The 22,886-nt window shown below is 39.5% G+C and overlaps 1 protein-coding gene across 3 annotated transcripts in view; it reads left to right on the top strand.

Annotated features, from left to right (window-relative positions):
- Positions 1 to 22,886, top strand: part of FRMD4A (FERM domain containing 4A) — a 593,356-nt gene that overhangs the window by 245,468 nt on the left and 325,002 nt on the right. Inside the window, exon 1 of one of the 3 annotated variants that reach the window (XM_060192201.1) lies at positions 7,854 to 7,934. The exons of the other annotated variants lie outside the window; for them this stretch is intronic. Coding sequence (XP_060048184.1) covers positions 7,869 to 7,934 — 66 coding nt within the window. The 5' untranslated portion in view covers positions 7,854 to 7,868. Of the gene's footprint in view, positions 1 to 7,853; positions 7,935 to 22,886 lie in introns of those variants that run through there. 3 annotated transcript variants of the gene reach the window in all.

The following is a 22,886-nucleotide window of genomic DNA, read 5'->3' as shown; positions in this document are numbered from 1 at the left end:
TTTATTGGGGGGTGGGATTAATGGTTTACAGTCAACAGTAAAATACAGTAGTTGGTACATCTACATATAGTTTTATTTCACTAATTTTTTATATTATGCTGGGGAATGAATTCAGGGCTTGTGCATCGATAATACTGCTGAGCCTCCTCTCAGCCCAATTTGTATTCGGCTCTTTTTAGAGAGAGGGATGAAGAGATGAGAGATACCGTAGCACCACTCCACCATCTGTGGAACTCCCTTAGTGGTGTCCACAGTGCTCCCATGTGATGCATCAACTCAATTCTCTGCTATAGAAATAAGACTAAAATTTTCTGTCTGTGGTCTGTAGATTTTTTTTTTGTCTTGCACATTGGTGAAGACTTTATAGTAGGTTTGTACACTTTAGACCTTGTATCTGGGATCAGAATACCTTGCTGCAATTTAGCTCCAATGTTGGTGGTTTTATCTCAAGTTTGCTGTGCATCCTCCCTCTCACTGCTGCTAACCAGAGTCTTTCACCTCTCTCACCAGCCAGCCCACAGAAGAGAGGAGCCCCACCGCACTGGGAAAAGTTTAGTACTATACTGTCTTTTCCTCTTTTTCTTTTTTAAATTTAATTTATTTTTTATTTATATATAAATTAAAAAATGTCAACAAGGCCATAAGAGAAGAGGGTTACAATTCCACACAATTCCCACTACCAGAGTTCTGAATCCCATACCCTACCTTGAAAGCTCTCCTATTCTTTATCTCTCTGGGAGCATGGACCCAGGATCATTATGGGGTACAGAAGGTGGAAGATTTGGTTTCTGTAATTGCTTCTCCGTTGAACATGGGCATTGGCAGGTTTATCCATACTTCCAACCTGTTTCTATCTTTCTCTAGTGGGGCAGGGCTCTGGAGAGGTGTGGTTCCAGGGTACATTGGTGAAGTCATCTGCCCAGGGAAGTCAGGTTGGCATCATGGTAGCATCTGCCCAGGGAAGTCAGGTTGATTTCATGGTAGCTTCTGCAACTTGATGTCAGAGTACTGGAGCTTAAGGGTTGATATCACAGGCCTGTCATCTGTGGACACAGTCCAAAGTGAAACATGTCATTTAATGCTATTTACATATAGCTGTAGCTAATATAGTAACATAGCCAATTGCTTCTGGTGTCTCTGATGTAAGATTATAGGTAATTTAATATTTCAAGAAAAAGTCATTATTAGAAATGTATTAACAATTTAAGCCCACTGATAAAATTTCAATCAAGTTACCAATTTAAAACATTAAATTCATAGATTAAAGGAACTGGGGTCTATGCATTTTTTTTTACTTTGTTCAGTTATAGTGTTAGTTTGCTCTGCTATCTGGAATTTCAGCTCAGATTTTTCAGCTTTCAGTTCTCTAATTACCTCTAGATAGCTCATGTTTTCTTTCAGGGTCTCATTGGTTATTTCCCTATTTCTGATGGTATTTTTTTGGAGAGGCAATCATCACCAAGCCCGCCAGGAAAGAGGTTCTAAAAGGCCTCCTATAAGCATGAGCAACATCACCAAAAAACTTGCCATATATCAGAACTAACAACAACAACAAAAAAAACGTTGAATAATTGCACTGCAATACCTTAAATCCATAATATCAATAAATGTCAGTGGCTTAAATTCTTCCATTAAAAGGCATAGAGTAGGAAGATGCATCAGAAAAAATAAAGTAATAAAAGATAGGCATGGACATTACATAGTGATCAGAGGATCAATTAAGCAAGACAATTTATTTTTTCAACTTCTTTTTTTTCATTTATTACTGGTGATTTAATAATGATAAGACATACTGGCAAGGTCATCTGCTTAGGGAAGGCAGGCTGGTGTTATGGGAACAATGAGTTCAGATGTGCTCATTCACAAAGGGATGCATTTGGAATTAATTCAGAAGATATTTGACCCTTCCAAATGATTGGCAGCCCAGTGAACTTTGTTTTTATTTGGATCAGAGTGCTGTGAGCCACAGATTCTATGAACAGACTTGGAATCAGGAAATTGACCATTGCCCGCCAGTGATCTGAAAAGAGTATTTACCTTCCTGCTAGGTGAAGTCTTCTTTATATGCAGAAGTAACTGGCTCCATTTTATCCCTGACTTAAGTGACTCCATATTAGTTTGACTCTGCACTAGCAAATTTTAACCATCACAATGTCCATGAACCCATAGCTTCTAGTCTCCAACTGATTTTAAGTGCTTTATCTGGATTTATCACATTCACTCTCAAAACAACTGGAAGGGGGTATGGAAATCTTGAAATTATGTGTCACTTTTACTGATGAGAAAGAATTATCTATCCAAAGTGTCTGGGTTCTGGGGAGATGTCACAGCAGTAGTGCATAGGACTTGCATGCAAAAATTCCCATTTTCAGGCCTAAACATCACTGATAGAGCTAAGCAGTGTTCTGGTAAGAAAAAAAAATAGAAATAAAGAGGGGGGAAATATGATTTGGGAGAATATATAAATTCTGGAAAGCAGGCAGGAAAAATAGTTTACCTTGATAGTACATCTGCTTTGACATGTGTACAACCCAGGTTTGAGATCAGACCCTACCACATTGGAGGAAGTTTCAGTGCTATGGTCTCTATCTCTCTGTCTCAGTCTCTGTCTATCTGAAAAAGTTGGTCTGGAGCAGCAAAACTCTGGTGACAAAAAGCAGGTCTGCAGGTATCTCTTTCTCTCCCCCTTTCTGTCTTCCCCTCTTCTCTCAATTTCTCTCTGTTCTACCCGACAACGACGACATCTACAACAACAAAACAACAAGGGCAACAAAAGGGAAAATTTTTAAAAGTAAATTTATATGTTAAAAATTCTGGAAAGTCATCTATGAAGCAAGATACCTTGGAAAGTGCAGGCTGGGGAGAGAGCTGGTGGTTCTGGGCATATTTCCAGCATGCTGGGTTGCTAGTGGTGATTTCAGACTCTGTAAGCCTCTTGACTGCAGTTATAGTGCAAGTGACAGGAGGCAAGACAGAGAGATCAGGCAAGTCATTATGCGTGAGTCTGTCCTTGGCCCCAAATACTCCTGCACGTGCCTGACACACATCTCGCTTTCTGTTCCGAGAGTCTTGAAATTCTCACTTGTGAGAGGTTGGGATGCAGAGTGGGAGGAGGTGGTGTTGGGAGGGAGAAGGGACCCATGGGGAGGAATGGAGCCTTTGTCCTTGTCAAAGAGGCTGTCAAGCATGCATCAAGAACAGGAAGACAAGGTTGGTTGTGTCCACCATCTGACACTAGCATGCCTGCTTGAGAGTGGATAGTGGGGACTTGTCTTCTGATACAGCTGCCCTCACCCACGGCAGTGCCAGCCTGCCAGGGGACCTAAGAGACAGACCTTTAAATTAATGTGTCTGTCCCCTGAGTGACAGCTAGAGTAGGCAGACCAGACTTTATACCCAGCCCTAGGCAGGCAGCTATCTGCAGGGCTAACAGAAGAGCCTGTTTTTATTAAACAGACACATATTTTAAAATTTTAAAATTATTTTTCTGTATATCTTCAAGATAAAGCATAAATAAGACAAACAAGAGTATCAACAGGATAGAAACAGTAGTCATTTTTTGTACAATAAACTGCATACCTACAAAGTTGATGGAACTGGAGGTGATTGTGCTTAGCAAAATAAGCAGAGAGATGAAAGACAATTACCGGATGGTTTCACTCGTGGAGTCTAGAGAACTGATATAAATGAACTTGCCAAAAAACAAAAACAAGCCATTTATGGGGCAAAGAGGCTGATTGCCTTAAGTGAAAGATCTAACCTGTTCTCTATCATTTGGCACCTGGTCCATCCCAGCAAGAGGAATTGTGAAATAAACAAGTGCATTTTTGTAAAATACTATAATACTGTGTAGTCAAAACACCTTACCAATATCTGATTCAAGAGGAAAGGGACAAAAGAAAACCTGATTAATATCCACAAATCAATCAACGAGATCCACCACATCAATAAAAGTAAGACCAAAAACCACAATTATATCAATAGATGCAAAGAAAACCTTTAACAAAATCCAACATCCTTTGTTATCAAAACACTACAAAAAATAGGAATATGTGGAATGTTCCTCAAGATAGTGGAGTCCATATACAGCAAACCTACAGCCAATATCATACTCACTGGTGAAGAACTGGAAGCATTTCCCCTCGGATCAGGTACTAGACAGGACTGTCCACTACCACCATTACTAGTGATTCAACATAGTGTTGGAAGTTCTTGCCATAGTAATCAGGCAGGAGCAAAGAATTAAAGGGATATAGATAGCAAGAGAAGTCAAACTCTCATTTTTTGTAGATGATATGATAGTATGCATTGAAAAACCTAGGGAATCTAGCAGAAATCTCTTGGAAATTATCAGGCAATATATAAGGTGTCAGACTACAAAATTAACATACAAAAGTCAGTGGCATTCCTTTATGCAAACACTATGGTAGCAGAAGATGAAATCCAGAAATCAGTTCCTTTTATTTTTTTATTTATTTTTTAAAAATAATTTATTTCTTTATTGGGGAATTAATGCTTTACATTCAACAGTAAATACAATAGTTTGTACATGCATAACATTCCCCAGATTCCCATTTAACGATACAACCCCCACTATGTCATTCATCATCTTTCATGGACCTGTATTCTCCCCACCCACCCACCCACCCCAGAGTCTTTTACTTTGGTGTAATACTCCAATTCCATTTCAGGTTCAACTTGTGTTTTCTTTTCTAATCTTGTTTTTCAACTTCGGTCTGAGAGTGAGATCATCCCATATTCATCCTTCTGTTTCTGACTTATTTCACTCAACATGATTTTTTTAAAAAAAATGGTGACTTCACCGTTTTCAGCCAATCTTGGATGGACCTTGAAAAAATCAGTTCCCTTTATTATAGTATAAAGACAATACAGTATCTAGGAATAAATCTAACAAAAGAAATGAAAGACATATATACTGAAAATTATGAGTCACTACCCAAGGAAATAGAAAAAGACACTAAGAAGTGGAAAGATATTCCATGTTCACGGGAAGAATTAACATCATCAAAATGAATATACGACCCAGAGCCATATACAAATTTAATGCGATATCCATCAAGATCCCACCCAATTTTGGGGAAAGAATAAAACAAAAACTACAAATGTTTATCTGGAACCAGAAAAGACCTAGAATTGCCAAAACAATCTTGAGAAGAAAGAACAGAATTGGAAGCATCACACTCCCAGATCTCAAATTGTATTATAGGGCCATTGTAATCAAAACTGCTTGGTACTGGAACATGAATAGACACTTTGAGCAGTGGAATAGAACTGAGAACCCAGAAGTAAACCCCCACACCTACGGACATCTAATCTTTGACAAAGGTGCCCAGACTATTAAATGGAGAAAGGAGAATCTGAGTACCTTCAGGGAAGCTGTGATCTCAACACAGAAAATGCAGCTCAGTGGCAAGAAGCTGGCTTTACGTAAAGTTGCTGCTGCTGTCATAGTTCATTCTGGCATCAATTGCAAACATGGTGGGAGTGCTAGCATACAGGAAGCTCTGTGAACATGAGTTCTCTCATCAGAACATTTGTATTCTGTCCCTTCTTGGCAATTGGGGGCATTTATCATCAAAACACTGCAGCCCCTCCCTGGAGCCTTTGTCTAACAAAAGACCCCTGTTCTGAAGCCCACTTTAATTCTTCTCTTAGAGATCTGAAAACACAATCAAAACCACAACTCCAAAACACTTAGGTACAATTTATGACCAACTATCAAACTGAATGTCTCCAACAGCCTCCCAGCCTGCTTTGTAAATAACAGAATGCTTTCATTCATTTTTCCATTTGTGCTTTATTTTATAGATATTTTGTTTAAATGTCAAATAAGAAATTAAGTGGGTCTATATCTTTGTCAGAAAAACGAAAATTCATGAAAAGCACTAAGTTGGAGGGTTTCAGATGTTCCCATGTTACAGAGCTCTGAGAATAAAGGAGATGTCTTTTTGTATAGCAGAGAGTTTTATATCTCTGTTTCCTTCTGAATTTCCTGTGGGGAAACCTCAGTATTGTCTGTTGGGTGCTTACATTTGTTTGGAGTCAGAAAGTAGAGTTTGCATAAATTGTTGGTTTGCTTAGGGAATTAGTTAATGTGCTGTTTTTTATTAGGGCAGATATAGCAAGAATAGCCACTGTAGGTATGAAAGTCCATGTGCTCCAGAGAGATTATGTAGATGACCTGAAAAATTGTTCAGAGCAGAGTTCTTTCATTGGAGTTCCAGCCAGGGGCTAGAGAGATAGCACAGGACTTGCATGTTCAAACACCCAGGTTCAGTCCCCATATCACCATATGCCAGAATGGAGCAATACTCCAGTGTCTCTCTTACTTATAGGTGGAAATTAAGAAGCAAGGACTACAGGGGAAAATGTAAGATGAAACTTGGACTGGGTATACTACATTACACCAAAGCTAAGGAGGATAAGGGGAGGGAGGGTAATGGATGGAATAGAGGAACGATGGAGTCCTGGTGCATAATGGTGGAAAGAAATGTAAGTTGGGGGAGAGTCTCTTGCAGTCACCTATTATGGGGAGATGTGAGGTTTTACCTTTGTGTCAGCAGCAATACCATTATCACCCCCCCAATAAAATGGAAAATAATTCAACTCAACCTTAAAGAGGAAGGAAATCCTGATACATGCTTAACACCTGTGCATCTTGCCATCATTTGCTAGATGAAATAAGCCAGGCATGAGATAACACATATTATAGGATCTCATACTGGGCACTGACTATGATCTAATGGCAGAGACAGAGAGCAGGACAGTGAGGGAGAGTCCTACAGTGGGGTGGTGTGGGAGGGGGGAAGGAAACTCTTCTTTAATGGAGACAGAGTTTTGATTTTTCAAGAGGATGCTTTTCTGGAGATTGGTGGAACCACAGTATATACTTAACACAGCCAAATTGTACATGTGCACTTCATAAAGTGTGTATTTAGCTTAAGAAGATGGCAAATGGTAAATTCCATACTATGGGTATTTAACTACGATTACAGTTCTTCATGTTAATTAAAAAAATAAAAGCACATTCCAGATGCAGACAAGGAGAAAGGGTATCTGCAAGATTTAATGGTTATTCTTAAACTGGCAAAAACTTGAGGTTGACACAAGGGATTGCATGTCTGCCTCAAATGTTTATCTATTCTTGCTAATGGAGTCGGGGAAGAGTGCAAGGCAATGGATAATATTCTAAGGAGAAAAATCCAGGGCCCTTCCAGCTTGGGTTTCCTTGTTTTGCACAGACCTCTGTTTTTCTGTCACCATGGATAGAGCAAGGTCTGATGCATCTTTGACAAAGAACCATTGATGGCGTGTCTGTGTGAATCGCCTGAGCATTGGTCACAGCCAACTTCTGGGGGACCCACTGCCCTGACCCACAATACCCTCCAGTGTGTATGGCCATTTATGAAAGGGCAGAAATGAACTGAGAAATGGGCTAGAATGGAAAACATGTGGCCCTATAAATATCAGAGGCAGACATCTCAGTCAGCTCGTGTCCTCCGTCTCTCCCTCTCTCTCTCTCTCTCTCTCTCTCTCTCTCTCTCTGTCTCTCTCCTCGCCATCCCTGAGGTTCATGCAGAACCTCATACTGGAACCTTCTAAACAGCAGGCAGGGGCCAGCTTCTCCACATGGTGACATAACTTTTTGCACCATTCTAACAGTTTGTGCTTAGTCCTTTAAGACTTTGGTTTTACAGCCCTGCTACACAGTCTGTGATGAGCTGTTTTATTTTAAGGGTCTCTGCTTCCCACCAGTGACAGCTCTGCCCTGTGACTCATTTGCCACCCGCCAGCAGGAGCTGAGTTGAGTTTGTAGGTTTGAGGGTGTCTCACACCCAGTGTTCACAATGACATTGGCAGCCAAACTGGAAGACTTGGAAGTGACACTAGAGCACCTGCTCATGGATGTGTTTGTAAGTAAGGCGTCCTCCTACCGGCTTCCCCAACCCCATATCCTTGCTGGCTCTGTCCCCATTACAAAGTGATATGCTATTGCCCTGTTGTCCTATTTCTTCCTGGAGTAGTGGGAGGGGAGGGGCAAGGGTAAGGAGTGGTGGGGTGGGGGGGGACTATAAAGTTGAAAACTTATAACTGGTGCAGAATGAATGACATGAACGAATCGTATAGTGTTTTCTGGAGGTTTTTTGTTTTCTTTTTTTTCCCCCAACTAACTTCCAGAAGTCTGAATGAATGGGCTGGAGACACAGAAAGCATTTGCCATCAGAGATAAGAAGCAGCTTCACTTGGCCTTGCCTGGGAGAATCAGATTTGTTTGTGAAGTGAAGGATCATTCTAGGAAAAAAAAAAAAAAAAAAAAGGGGGGGTGTCAAAATGCTGTCTTTTTTTTTTTTTTTTTGGCTACAGAATGCTTAGAGCAGGAGAGGGAAGACACCATACTCCACAGAGCCTGAGCCTGAGCCTGGCTCTGTGCCCTTGCAGAAGTTTTGAATTACCTAGACTTCCTCAGGACTGGATTTTATAAGATATGTTCTCCAAGTGACTCTTTTTATTTTTTTTACAAATGGTCTTATTTACTCATACTTCATTAAGTCATACATATAGCTTCCATTTCTGTTCCTTGTGTATTTCTCATAGGAGAAATACATGCTGCAAAGTAAAATGACCTCTCTACTGGCACATGGAAGATTGATGTCAAACTTTTTAAACGCACAAATACTATGAAATTGGTGCCATTAAATTGTGCATGAGAATTGCACTTTGCATCAATTTTTTTTCGTCTAGACTAGACTAATTTTTGTTTGTTTTTTAAAGAAAATGCATCTGGCAAATACCCTTTTCTTTCTACAGAGATTTTTAAAAACGCAGCCTGTGTAAACTCCTGACATTCATAGCAGCCTAAACAAGGTTTGGATCCCAAGCCAACCACAACTGTTCTTGGTCTTTCCTCGGCATCTGTTCTTGGTCTGTCTGCTTTGCATTCAGAATAAGGGTTTAGAGCAGAGCAGAGCAGAGAGAGGAAGCTTACAGGTGGCCACACAGCTGAAAGGTGCTGTCTTCCAAGAATAACATAGGCACAGCCCTGGGAAAAGGTCTCGGGTGCAGTTCTGAGCACCAGGTTGTCTGCAATCTGGAGAAGGCTGAGGAAGGCTGGCTTTTTCCTTGTCATACATCACTGAGGCCCTTTCAGGAACTTTCCAGGGAATGGTGTGTTTTGGCAGACATAAGAGTCTGGGGCTCTTTTTCCTGATTAATTTATAATTTGTCTTCAAAATGCGGCAGCATTGTGCTGGCAGGACTCCCAGAGGGAATGGCCTTTCCAGGACTGGGTACTAAGAGCAGTATGCCTCCAGCTCATGCTCTTTATAGAGTCAGGAAGTTATGACTTAAGGAGGAAGGAGCTGGGAATGGAAGGAAGGCATCCTTTTGGATTTCCAGAGATCGGAAATTTACAGCCTAGGTCATGACTGTATATGAAGTGTGACTAGAGGTGGGGCTGCAGGGTGAGGTGTTTCTCTGTTGGCTTGATGTCCTCTGCCTGCCATGGCTGGGGCCCTTGGAAAGACTGGGAAGAGGTGTCTTCACTGGGGTCTATGGTGTGAATTTGATCACCTTAGGAAAAAACATAATTGGGCAGCTTCTATAATTGCTTCTCCATTGGACATGGGCATTGGCAGGCTTATCCATACCCCCAGCCTGTTTCTGTCCTTCCCTAATGGACCAGAACTCTGGAGAGTTGAAGTTTCAGGGTACAGTGGTAAGGTCATCTGCCCAGTGAAGTCAGGATGGAATCATGATAGCATCTGCAACTTGGGTGTCTGGAAGGTAGCAGGACATAAATTGAGACAAAATGGTTAATGAACCAGAACCAAAAAGTAGGAACAGGGCAGATGAGATTAGGAATCTTAGGGTAGGAAAAAAAGCTAGAAAGTCCATCTTAGGCATGTTCCTAGTGGCACACAATTATAATAGTTTTGCTTGAGTTTGATAGCTAGCCTGAAGTTGGATAAAAATATTATCTGATAAAATAGTGTCAGAATAGAGAAAAGGGCTAGAAAGTTGGACTAGGGAAGAGAATAGTTCACATTCTTGAAAAAAAATCTGTGAATACAATTAACTATTTACTGCATCCACCTGACCTAGGGTCACCAGAGCCTGTGTAACTTCTGAGTCCCTATTAGTCTGAGCACACAGCTCATGGTCACAGCTGGGAACACTGCAGGCTGCATTCATTTTACGACCAGTCTTCCTCAAGTGGCAGGGCAGGGTACCCCAATCTCCCTTCGGAGACTGGGGTTATCCCTACCTTTGCTGCTTTATAATGAGGGCAAGATCCTAGGAAGGCCCACAAGAGGGCTTATAATGACGCTGATGTAAGTGCCCAGTAGTGGTGGAGAGAGGGATACATTAGAGATTTAGGCCTATTATGTTTGTGTGGGATTCCAAGGATTCTAATTAGGGCCCTAGATGATGAAATTGTGTGCTGTTGACCACAAGGGCCATTATTAAGTGAGTCAGTCTCTTGCCCTTATCTGACTTTTGTAGCCCTCTCTTTATCTGATGATCTTAGACTTTCTCTCAGTTGTGTAGACATTGAGGATCATTTGTTGAACCCAACCAAAATTAAGTTTTTGGAGTCTGTCTTTTTTGGGCCTTTCTGCTAGGCTTCCCAGCTAATTTTATCTGAGGCCAATCAATTAGAGAATTTATGAAGCATTCTTTAGGCATTTCAACTATTAGTGAGCACTTTAATTTTAAGTTATATAATTGCCCCTTGCTTATTCATACATGTACACCTATACCCAGTGTTGGTAAGGAATCATAGAAAAGAAATATCAGGAAGTATAGGCATAATCCTAAAGGTACCAGGACTAGGAGAAATGAGGGTCTTACAGAGAATACAAGGAATTTCTTGTAGTCTTAGAAAGAGTTTATAATATCAATAATTAATTATTATTATAGCCAAGTTTGTTATAGGGTTTGTTTTCTGTGATAATCCGGGGGTTAGTATCTATATTAATATACTTGACTTCACTATGCTTTGTACCCTTTTAGTGGTATCTGAATCTCTTTGTATTTTAGATACTTACAGGCCAAATGGTCTTGTTCTGTCTGGCCAAAATTTATAGTTTACTTAGATGCTTAGTGAGCTATATTTATTTGCAGATACATTTTTAGAACTTCTTGAGCAATTTAACCCTATTATCAGAGTTTGATCATCTTGCAGATCCAATATATTAACTGTTTAGGCTAAAACAAATATGTGTGCTTAGGGCTATAGTCTAGTAAGTTAGAGAGCTTGAGATATTAAATATATTCCCCCTGACATGTCATTAATAATGATTTATGAGAATAAAATTAATAGGATTAGAATATCACACCTTTCCTACCACCAACGGTCTATGCCCCCCTCCCTCCTAGGTAATCATCATAGTTTTCCAATCTAAATATGGGTTGTATTGTGTCTTGTTGTTTATTTTAAGTATGTGTGTTCAGTTCTCTAAATTCTACATATGAGTGAAACTGTCCTGTGGCTTTCCTTTACCTCTTTGCTTACTTCACTAAGCTTAATGTTCCTGAGTTCCATCCATTTTATCCCAAAGGATGTAAAATCTTTTTTTATTGCTGAGTATTACTCCATTGAGTAAATGTCCCATAACTTTTACCCAGTCATCTGTCAAAGGGCAATTTGGTTGCTTCCTAATTTTGGCTATTGTAGATAATGCAGTTATGAACATGGGGGTACATATATCTCTTTGAATTAGTGTTATTATCTCTTTTGGATAAATGCCTAAGAGTGTAATTGCTGGATTATTAGGTATTTCCATCTGTATTTGCTTAAGGATTCTTCATACTGTTCTCCATAGTGACTGTACCAATTTGCATTTCCACCAGAAGTGTAATAGAGTTCCTTTATCTCTATATCCTTTCCAACATTTATCTTCTCCTGTTTTGTTGATGAAGTGGTATCTCAATGTGGTTTTATTTGTATTTCTCTGGTGATGAGTGAATTGGAGCATTTCCAAATATGTCTGTGGGCCATATGTCTCTCTTCTTTAGATAACCTCTATTCATAAATTCTGCCCACTTTTTTATTAGGTTGTTCTTACTCTTTTTGTTGAGCTGTATGAGTTCTTTTTTTTAAGATAATTTATTTGTTCTAGTGAGAGAAAGGTACAGACCTGGATTTTTTTTTTTTAACCAGAGCACTATTCATCTCTGGCTTATGGAGGTGTGGGGGCTTGAACCTGGGACTTTGGAGCTTCAGGCATGAGAGTCTGTTTGCATAATTATTATGCTATCTACCCTCCACCCTGTATGAGTTCTTTATAGATGTTTTATATCAACCTCTTGTCTGAAGTATAGTGTGAAAATATGGTCTCCCAGTTGGCTAGGTTTCCTGTTTATCCTTATGGAAGTTTTTGTTTTTATGTATGAAGCTTTTTAATTTGATATAGTCCCATTTGTTCAATCTTTTTTTTTCCTTGCCCATGGGGTGAAGTCTCCAAATGTGACTTTAGTGTTAATGTTATGATATGTTTCACCAGTATGTTCTTTTATGTGTTTTATACTTTCAAGTCTAATATCCAGATTTCTTATTCACTGTGAGTTAATTTTGGTGTATATTGTTAATTGGTGGCCTAGTTTCATTTTTCTACATGTGGCCAATTCTGCCAACACTGTTTGTTAAAGAGTTCTTCTTTTCCCCACTGGGCAAATTTGGCTCCTTTGTCATATATGAGGTGCTTGTACATGTGTGGACTGATTTCTGGACTCTCTATCCTGTTCCATCGGTCCATATGACCATTTTTGTTCCAGTACCACACTGTTTTAACTACTATTGCTTTATAATATAACCTTAAGTTGGATATTATGATGCTACCATTTTTCTTCTTTTTCTTAAGAGTGCTTTTTCTATTCATGCTTTTTTAAAGTTCCACATTAATTTTTGAATGATCTGCTCTATTTCCTTGATATATGGCATTAGGGTTTTAATAGGGATTGTTTTGAAACTACAGATTGATTTTTAATTGTCATTTTAATAAATTTATTCTTCTAATCCATGAGTAAAGGATGTTCTTCTATCTCTTTGTGCTATTCTCTATTTCTTTTCTTTCTTTTTTTTTTTCCACTGGGACTTGGTGCCTGGAGGCTATTTTTCCCCTTTTGTTGCCCTTGTTGCTTATCATTATTCTGGTTATTATTATTGTTGTTATTACTGTCATTGTTGTTGGATAGGACAGAGAAAAGTTGAGAGAGGATAGGAAGACAGAGAGGGGGAGAGAAAGACACCTGCAGACCTGCTTCACCACCTGTGAAGCGACCCCCCTGCAGGTGGGGAGCCAGGGGCTTGAACCAGGATCCTTAAGCTGGTCCTTGTGCTTTGCACCATGTGCACTTAACCCACTGTGCTTGCACCTGGGTCCCATTCTCTATTTCTTTTAACAGTGTCTTATAATTGTCCTTGAAAAGGTCCTTTACATCCTTTCTTATATTTATTCCTAGGTATTTAATCTTTTTGGAGTCAATTGTAAATGGGATTGCTTCCTTCAGTTTCATTTCTTCTGACCCATCTTTTGCATAAAGAAATGCCACAGACTTGTAGTCTGCTACTTTACTGAATTTATTGATGATTTCCAGTAGTTTCTTGGCAGAGTTTTTAGGAGCCTCTAGGTATATCAACATATCATCTGCAAATAATGAGAGTTTAACTTCATGCTTTCAAATTTGGATTCCTTTGATATTTCTTTCTTCTCTGACTGCAATGGCAAGAATTTCTAGGACTATACTATATAAAAGTGGTGAGAGTGAATATCCTTGTCTAGTTCCTAATTTGGGGGAAGCTTTCAATTTTTCCCCATTGACTGTGATGTTAGCCATGGGTTTATTATCTATGACTTTTATTAAATTAAGGAATTTTCCTTCCATCCCCAGTTTCTCAAAGTCATTTATCACAAATGGGTGTTGAACCTTGTCAAAAGCTTTTTCTGCATCAGTTGATAAAATCATGTGATTTTTATCTGTCTTCTTGTTGATATCGTGGATAATATTGATTAACTTGCTTATATTGAACCGTCCCTATTTCCCAGAGGTGAATCCAATTTGATCTGGGTGGATTATCCTCTTAATATGTTGTTGGATTCGATTAGCCAAGATTTTGTTGAGGATTTTTGTGTCAGTGTTCATCAGGGATATTGGTCTATAGTTTTCTTTTTTCATGAGGTTATTTCCTACTCTGGGGGTCAAAGTGATGTTAGCTTTGTAGAATGTGTTTGGGAGTGTTCCCTCTTCTTCTGTTTTCTGGAAGAGTTTGAGGAGGATGAGTGTTAGTTCTTCTTTGACTGTTTTCTAAAATTCATTAGTATAGCCATCAGGGCCTGGACTTTTGTTCTTGGGTAGGATTTTGATTACTGTATCAATGTCTTTACTAGTGATTGGACTGTTAAGTTTATCTACTTCCTCTTGTGTCAAGGTTGGAAGTTGGTATGATTAAGAATGTGCCCATTTCTTCCAAGTTGTCTGATTTTCTTCCATGCAGATGTCCATAATATTCTTGCATAATTGTTTGAATCTCTACTTTATCTGTTGTATTATCCCCTCTTTCATTTCTGAATGATTTTACCATAGCATTCTCTTTTTCTCTTAGTTAGTATAGCTAGTAGTTTATCTATTTTATTTATCCTTTCAAAGAACCAGCTCTTGGTTTAATTAGTCTTCCTAATGGTCTTTTTGTTTTCTATTTCATTGATTTCTGCTCTGATTTTAACTATATCCTGTCTCCTGCTGACTGTTAGATCTTTTTGTTGATCCACTTCTAGTAGGTTGAGGTGAGTTGTTAAGTGGTTCACTAGTGATTTCTCCTTTTTATTAATGTGGGCTTATATTGCTATGAATTTCCCTCTCTGGGCTACTTTTACTGTATCCCATAGGATCTGGTAACTGGTTTCTTAATTTACATTGGTATTGAGGTAATTTTTAATTTATTTTTGATCTGTTCAATGACTCATATATTGTTCAGAAGCACATTGTTTAGTCTCCAGGTTTTGGGGAAAATTCTTTTCATTTTTTTGGTTGACTACTGATTTCATGCCTTAGTGGTCTGAGAGGATGCATTTTATAATTTTAATATTTACATATTTGTTTTTATTTTATTTTTATTTTTTTATTTAAGAAAGGAGACATTAACAAAACCATAGGATAAGAGGGGTATAGTTCCACACAATTCCCACCACCCGATCTCCATATCCCATCCCCTCCCCTGATAGCTTTCCCATTCTCTATCCCTCTGGGAGTATGGACCCAGGGTCATTGTGGGTTGCAGAAGGTGGAAGGTCTGGCTTCTGTAATTGCTTCCCCACTGAACATGGGCATTGACTGGCCGATCCATACTCCCAGTCTGCCTCTCTCTTTCCCTAGTAGGGTGTGGCTCTGGGGAAGTGGAGCTCCAGTACAATTGGTGGGGTCATCTGTCCAGGGAAGTCTGGTTGGCATCATGCTGGCATCTGGAACCTGGTGGCTGAAAAGAGAGTTAACATACAAAGCCAAACAAATTGTTGAACGACCATGGACCTAAAGACTGGAAGAGTGCAGGTGAAGTGTTGGGAGGTATTCCCTGCAGGCTCTTTTGTACTTCAGCTTTCAGGTATATATTTTTCCCTAGTTTATAGGCACGTGTGAACATATGCTCTATCTCAGGGGACCTGGTCTATATCTAGGTTTGGGGACTTTATTGGGGAGTGGAGCACCTGGAATGGAATTAGAGAATACTATGAAAGGAAAGGTCTCACCCGAGTGATGAAGCTGAAGGGTTGTCATTCCACACCTGAAGTCTCTGGTCACAGTCTGAAGTGAAGCATGCTGGGGTGGCACTCGTGTTGATTGGGTTGCGATCTGTGGATGCAATATTATTTTATTTGGATTGAGAGAAGCATGCAGGAAAGAGGGTCCCACCCTAAGGTTCCAGGACTGGGGGAAATACAGGCTTTATAGTGAAAATGTGAGGTTCCTGCTGTCTTAGGGTTCAAGAGACAATGGATAGTTATTGTTAATCATCACATTATTTGGTGATTGGGTTAACTTTGAAAAGTCCCTTTGTTAGGGTTTGGGGTATAATACCCAGCATCTTGTATATAGCTGTGCTACCAGTTGCTTCTGTTCTCCCTGGTCTAGGCTTTTGAGAGAGTCAACATATCAAAGACTCAACCTATGTATTAAAAAGACTCCGTCTGTGTTTTAAGAAGTTCTAGACATATGATCAATTTTCTCCTCTCATATTAATTGAATAGTGGTTTATAAGTCTACACTTTAATAGGAGTGTAAATAAACACCATTCCCACCACCAAAAGACGGTGTCCTATCCCAACCACCCACCTCCGCCCCCCCACCCACCCCCACCCCCGCCGCACCAGGAAGCCCAATGGCCACCCTCCCCTTCACCACAGGGTTTTTACTTTGGTGTCTAGATTTAATCAGATCCTACTTTAATTTCCCTTTCTGTTCTACTTTCTCAATTTCTGTTGATGAGTGGGGACATCCCATACTCATCTTTATCTTTCTGGCTTAGCTGACTTAACATAATTCCTTCTAACTCTGTCCAAGATGGGTCAGAGAAGGTGGGTTCATTGTTCTTAATAGCTGCATAATATTCCATTGTGTATATGTACCACAGCTTTCTCAGCCACTCATCTGCTGTTGAGCACCTGGGTTCCTTCCAGATTTTAGCTGTTATGAATTGTGCTGCTACGAAAATAGATGTACACATATCTTTTTGGTTGGGCATTATGGAATCCTTGGGGTATATCCCGAGGAGAGGAATTACTAGGTCATATGGAAGGTCTATGTCTAGCCTTGTGAGAGTTCTCCAGACTGCTCTTCACAGAGGCTGGACCAATTTACATTCCTACCAGCAGTGCAGAGGGTTCCTCTGTCCCCACAGCCTCTCCAACATTTGTTGCTGATGTCCTTTTTGATGTATGCCATTCTCACAGGAGTGAGGTGGTATCTCAATGTTGTCTTTATTTGCATTTCTCTGGCAATCAGTGACCTGAAGCAGTTTTTCATGATTGTTAGCCTTTTGGATCTCCTCTGAAATGAATGTTTTGTTCATATCCTCTGCCCATTTTTGGATTAGGTCATTTGCTTTTCTGGTGCTAAGTTTGCTGAGTTCTTTGTATTTTGGTGATTAGTTTCTTGTTGAATGTATGGCATGTGAAGATCTCCCATGCTGTGAGGGGTCTCCTTCTTTGTGTGATAGTTTGTTTGGTTGTGCAGAAACTTTTTAATTTGATGTAGTCCCATTGGTTTGTTTCTGCTTTAGTCTTCATTGCAATTGGGATTGTTTCATCAAAGATACCCTTGAAGTTTAGGTTTGAAAGTGTTCCACCAATATTTTCCTCTAAGTATTTGATAGTTTCCTGTCTGACATCCAGGTCCTTGATCCATCTGGAGTTGATTTTTGTTTCTGGTGAGATAAGGTGGTTCAATTTCATTCTTCTGCATGTTTCAATCCAGTTTTCCCAGCACCATTTAGAAAGAGCCTCCTTCTTCCATTTAATACTTTGGGCTCCCTTATCAAACATTAGATGTCCATAGGTGTGGGGGTTTAGTTCTGGGATTTCAGTTCTGTTCCATTGCTCTGTGTGCCTATTTTTGTTCCAGTACCATGCTGTTTTGATGGTGATGGCCTTATAATATAGTTTGAGATCTGGGGGTGTGATGCCTCCATTTCTGTTTCTTTTCGACAAGATGGTTTTGGCAATTCTAGGTGTTTTCTAATTCCAGATAAATGATTGTAGTTTTTGTTCTATTTTCTTTTCTTTTTTTTTTTTTTTTGCTTGAAAGATTTCTTTTTTTTCTTTTTTTTTTTAAATTTTTTATTTAAGAAAGGATTAATGAACAAAAACATAAGGTAGGAGGGGTACAACTCCACACAATTTCCACCACCCAATCCCCATAACCCACCCCCTCCCATGATAGCTTTCCCATTCTCTAGCCCTCTGGGAGCATGGACCCAGGGTCATTGAGGGTTGCAGAAGGTAGAAGGTCTGTCTTCTGTAATTGCTTCCCCGCTGAACATGGGCGTTGACTGGTCGGTCCATACTCCTAGTCTGCCTCTCTCTTTCCCTAGTAGGGTGTGTCTCTGGGGAAGCTGAGCTCCAGGACACATTGGTGGGGTCTTCAATCCAGGGAAGCCTGGCCAGCATCCTGGTGGCATCTGGAACCTGGTGATTGAAAAGAGAGTTAACATATGAAGCCAAACAAATTGTTGAGCAATCATGGATCCCAAGCTTGGAATAGTGGAGAGGAAGTGTTAGGGAGGTACTCACTGCAAACTCTAATGTACTTCTGCTTTCAGGTATATATTTTGCAGTAGTTTATGGATACGTGTGCACATAAGCTCTCTCTCACAGAAACTGGTGTATATCTAGGTTATGGGACTTTGTTAGAAAGTGAACTACCTGAGATGAAATTAGAGTGTACTATAAAAGGAAAGGTCTCACCCGAGTAATGAAGCTGAAGGGTTGTCATTCCAGAAGTCTCTGGATACAGCCTGAGGTGAAGCATGTTGAGGTGGCAATCATTGCTTTGGTTAGGTTGTGATCGGCGGATGCAATATTATTTGGTTTGGATTGGGAGATGCATACGGGAAAGTGGGCCCTATCCAAGGGTTCCAGGACTGGGGGAAGTAGGGGCTCTATAGTGGAGATGTGAGGTTCCTGCTGTCTTAGGGTTCAAAAAGACAATCGATAGTTAATATTATCATCACATTATTTGTTAATTGGGTTAACTTTGAAAAGTCCCTTTGTTATGGTTTGCTGTACAGTATCCAGTATCTTGTATATAGCTGTGCTATTGGATGCTTCTAATCTACTTGGTCTAGGCTTTTGAGAGAGTCCGCATATCAAATACATAGCCTATATATTTAAAAGATTCAGTTTGTCTTTTGAGAAACTTTGAGACATACAATTGATTTCCCCCCTCATATTAATTAACTAGTGATTTATATGTCTACATTTTGCTAGGAGTGTACATAAACACCATTCCCACCACCAAAGGACTGTGACCCATCCCTCCCGCCCACTCCCACCCCCCACTGGCCCAGGAAGCTACATGTCTACCCCTCACCACTGGGTTTTTACTTTGGTGTCCTACTTACAATTTGATCAGATCCTGCTTTTAGTTTCCCTTTCAGATCTTCTTAGTCAGCTTCTGTTGATGAGTGGGATCATCCCATACTCATCTTTATCTTTCTGACTTAGTTCACTTAACATAATTCCTTCTAGCTCTGTCCAAGATGGGTCAGAGAAGGTGGGTTCATTGTTTTTGATAGCTGTATAGTATTCCATTGTGTATATATACCACAGCTTTCTCAGCCACTCATCTGTTGTTGGGCACCTGGGTTGCTTCCAGGTTTTAGCTATTATGAATTGTTCTATTTTCTTAAAGAAGCTTGATGGAAGTTTGATGGGTATTGCATTAAATTTGTATATGGCTCTGGGGAGAATATTCATTGTGATGATACTTATTCTTCGGATCTATGAGCATTGGATATCTTTCCATTTCTTGATATCAGTTTCTATTTCCTTAAATAGTGACTCATAGTTTTCTGCATACAAGTCTTTCACTTCTTTGGTCAGCTTTACTCCTAGGTATTTTATTGATTTTGCTGCAACAGTGAATGGGAATAATTTCTGGATGTCTTCTTCTTCAGATTTAGTGTTTGCATAAAGAAATGCCACTGATTTTTGTACATTGATTTTGTAGCCTGACATCTTGCTATATTGCCTAATAACTTCCAGTAGTTTTCTGCTGGATTCTTTAGGTTTTTCTATGTATACTATTATATCATCTGCAAATAGTGAGGGTTTGACTTGTTCCCTTCCAATCTGTATTCCTTTCATTTCTTTCTCTTGCCTGATTGCTATGGCAAGAACTTCCAATACTATGTTGAAGAGTAATGGTGACAGTGGACAGCCCTGTCTAGTACCTGATCTGAGGGGAAACGCTTTCAGTTTCTGTCCATTGAGTGTGATGTTGGCTGTAGGTTTGCTATATATGGATTCCACATCTTAAAGAATTTTTCATCTATTCCCATTTTTGTAGAGTTTTGAGCATGAATGGGTTTGAATTTTGTCAAAGGCTTTCTCTGCATCTATTGAGATAATCATGTGGTTTTTGGCTTTGCTTTTATTGATATGGTGAATGACATTGACATACATATGTTGAACCAGCCTTACATTCCTGGGATAAATCCCACTTGGTCATGATAAACAATCTTTTTGATAAACTGCTGTATCAGGTTGGCCAAGATCTTGTTTAATATTTGGGCTTCTATGTTCATCAGAGATATTGGCCTGTAGTTTTCCTTTTTTATTGTGTCTCTGCTTTAGGTGTCAGGGTGATGTTGGCTTCAAAGAAGGTGGAGGGGAGTGTTCCTGTTTCTTTGATCTTGTGGAAAATCTTTACAAGTATGGGTATTAACAGTTTCCTGAAGGTTTTGTAAAATTAGTTTGTGAAGCCATCTGGTCCAGGACTTTTGTTGTTGGGGAGATTCTTAATAACGGTTTCAATTTCTTTGTCTGCAATTGGTGCATTTAGGTTTTGTAGTTCTTCTTGGTTCAGTTTTGGAAGGGTATATGCTTCTAGGAATTCTTCCATTTCTTCCAGATTTTCTAGCTTGGTGGCATATAGTTCTTCATAGAAGTTTCACGTGATTTTCTGGATTTCTGAGGTGTCAGTTGTGATATCTCCTCTATCGTTTACAATTCTATTAATTTGAGTCTTCTTTTTTTTTTTTTTTTAGTGAGTCTGGCTAGGGGTTTGTCAATCTTGCTTAACCTTTCAAAGAACCAACATTTGGCTTTATTGATCTTTTGTATGGTTCTCTTATTTTCGATGTTGTTTATTTCTACTCTAATTTTAGTGATTTCTTTCCTTCTGGTTGCTGTAGGGTTCCTTTATTCCTCTTCCTCTAAGTCCTTAAGGTGTGCAGTAAGGTCGTTTATTTGAGCTTTTTCTTGTTGTTTAATATATGATTGTATGGCTATGAGTTTCCCTCTCAATACTGCTTTAGCTGTGTCCCAAATATTTTGGTAGCTTGTGTCTTCATTATCATTTGTTTCCAGGAACATTTGAATTTCTTGCTTGAGTGTCTCTCTGACCCAGTGGTTCTTAGCAGTATGTTGTTTAGTTTCCAAATTCTGTTACTTTTAGTCTTATGGGTTTTCCCCTGTATGTGACTTTTTGTTTTTCTCTTGCAGCCTTTAGGATCCTTTCTTTATCCTTACTTCTTCTCATTTTAACTATGATGTGTCTTGGTGTCTTCAGGTCTGGATTGATTCTGGTTGGGACTCTCTGGGCCTATTGAATCTTAATGCCCTTTCTGTTGTTCAGGTCTGGGAAGTTTTCTTCCATAATTTCCTCTAAAATGTTTGCTTCCCCTTCCTCTCTTTCTTCCTTGGCAGGCCAATTATACGAATGTTACTTCTTTTGAGATCATCCCATATGTCTCTATTGTTGTTTTCAGTGTCTCTCAATCGCTTTTTGAGCTCTTTAACCTCTTTCTTAGTTTTCTCTAGCTCATCCTCTGTCTGGCTAATTCTGTTTTCTGCTTCTGCTAGTCTGCTTTCCCTTCCCTCAGCTGCTTTCTTCATTTCAGCTATTTCAGCTTTCAGTGGATGCATTGGATCGACCTTCTCGTGATGCATCCCATAAGTACCCATTCATTGGGGAAACTGACGATCCTTCCTAGCCAACTGAATCCACATGGATCCCAGTCACTTTCAAAGCCAGCAACAAGCAGCTCCTGACAGCTCTCAAACTGACCTGTTGACTGGCTAAGGAAAAAGGGCAAACGCTAGAAGAAGAAGCTTTCAGTTCTCTAATTGCCTCAAGGTAGTTAGTATTTTCCTTGAGGGTTTCATCTGTTGTTTCCCTAATACTGCTATCCCTTTCCTCCAAGGTTGTTTTCATTTCTGTGATTAATAAATTTATTATTGCTTGCATACTTTTCTTATCTATGGTTACTTCTGGCTGATTTGTAGTTTCTTCTGGGCTCTTGTCTTCATTCATGTAGTAGCAGTTTTATTTGCTCTTGATCTACCCATTTTTTAAATGTGTTTTTTATTTTTATGTTCTCTTGTTCCTTAGCTGTTGTGTTTTGTGTACAAGCCTCGCTATACTAATTACTTTTATGACAAATGCAATCACCACCCTCAGAAATTACAATAGTAACTAAAGCAATGACTGAAGCAGTTTAACCAATACCAGTTAGCCCCACAATGTCTCCAGTTCAAGAAAAAATAGCAACCAAATCCAAATGAAAAAGAAAGAGAAAGGAAAAAAGGGATAGCAGGGATAGACAAGTATGCAAGTCTACTGTCCACTGTAAATTCTAAGGAAGAAAGAGGAAGAAAAAGCAAGAGGAGAAAAAGAAGTATAGCAGAGACACACTCAAAGAGAGTCTACTCTGAGTCAGATTTCTTCTCTGAAATAGTTCACATATGAGTATTCAGAAAGCAGAGGGAGGAGGAAGGAAGAAAGGAAGACGGGGAAAAAAAGAGAGAAAAGAAAAAAGAAAAGAAGAAAACAGTAAAGAAAAAAAAGCAGTGAAAGGAGAGTTGTTTTTTTTTTAATTGGCTTGGAGGTGGAAAAAGGGCAAGAGTGGTTAGAGGAGGAGGTATGAAGAGTGAGGCACGTTTCTCTCACAATGAGTAAGACACCTTGTAGCCTAGCAATGGAATGTATACTAAGAGTTAATTTTTGTCAGCCTGAGGGAGGGGGGGCAAAGGGATATGCGTGTATATACAATAGTAATAATAAAATAGAGCAGAGTAAAAAGCCCAAGTAGTGGGTCTACAGCTTGGACAGCTTCCATTTAGCACATGCACATTGAGTCTAGACAACTG

This window comes from Erinaceus europaeus, chromosome 6 (assembly GCF_950295315.1).
Source record: "Erinaceus europaeus chromosome 6, mEriEur2.1, whole genome shotgun sequence".
In the NCBI taxonomy this organism is placed as follows: domain Eukaryota; kingdom Metazoa; phylum Chordata; class Mammalia; order Eulipotyphla; family Erinaceidae; genus Erinaceus; species Erinaceus europaeus.
Note: the sequence above shows the minus strand (reverse complement) of the source record. Positions and strands in the feature narration are given on the sequence as shown.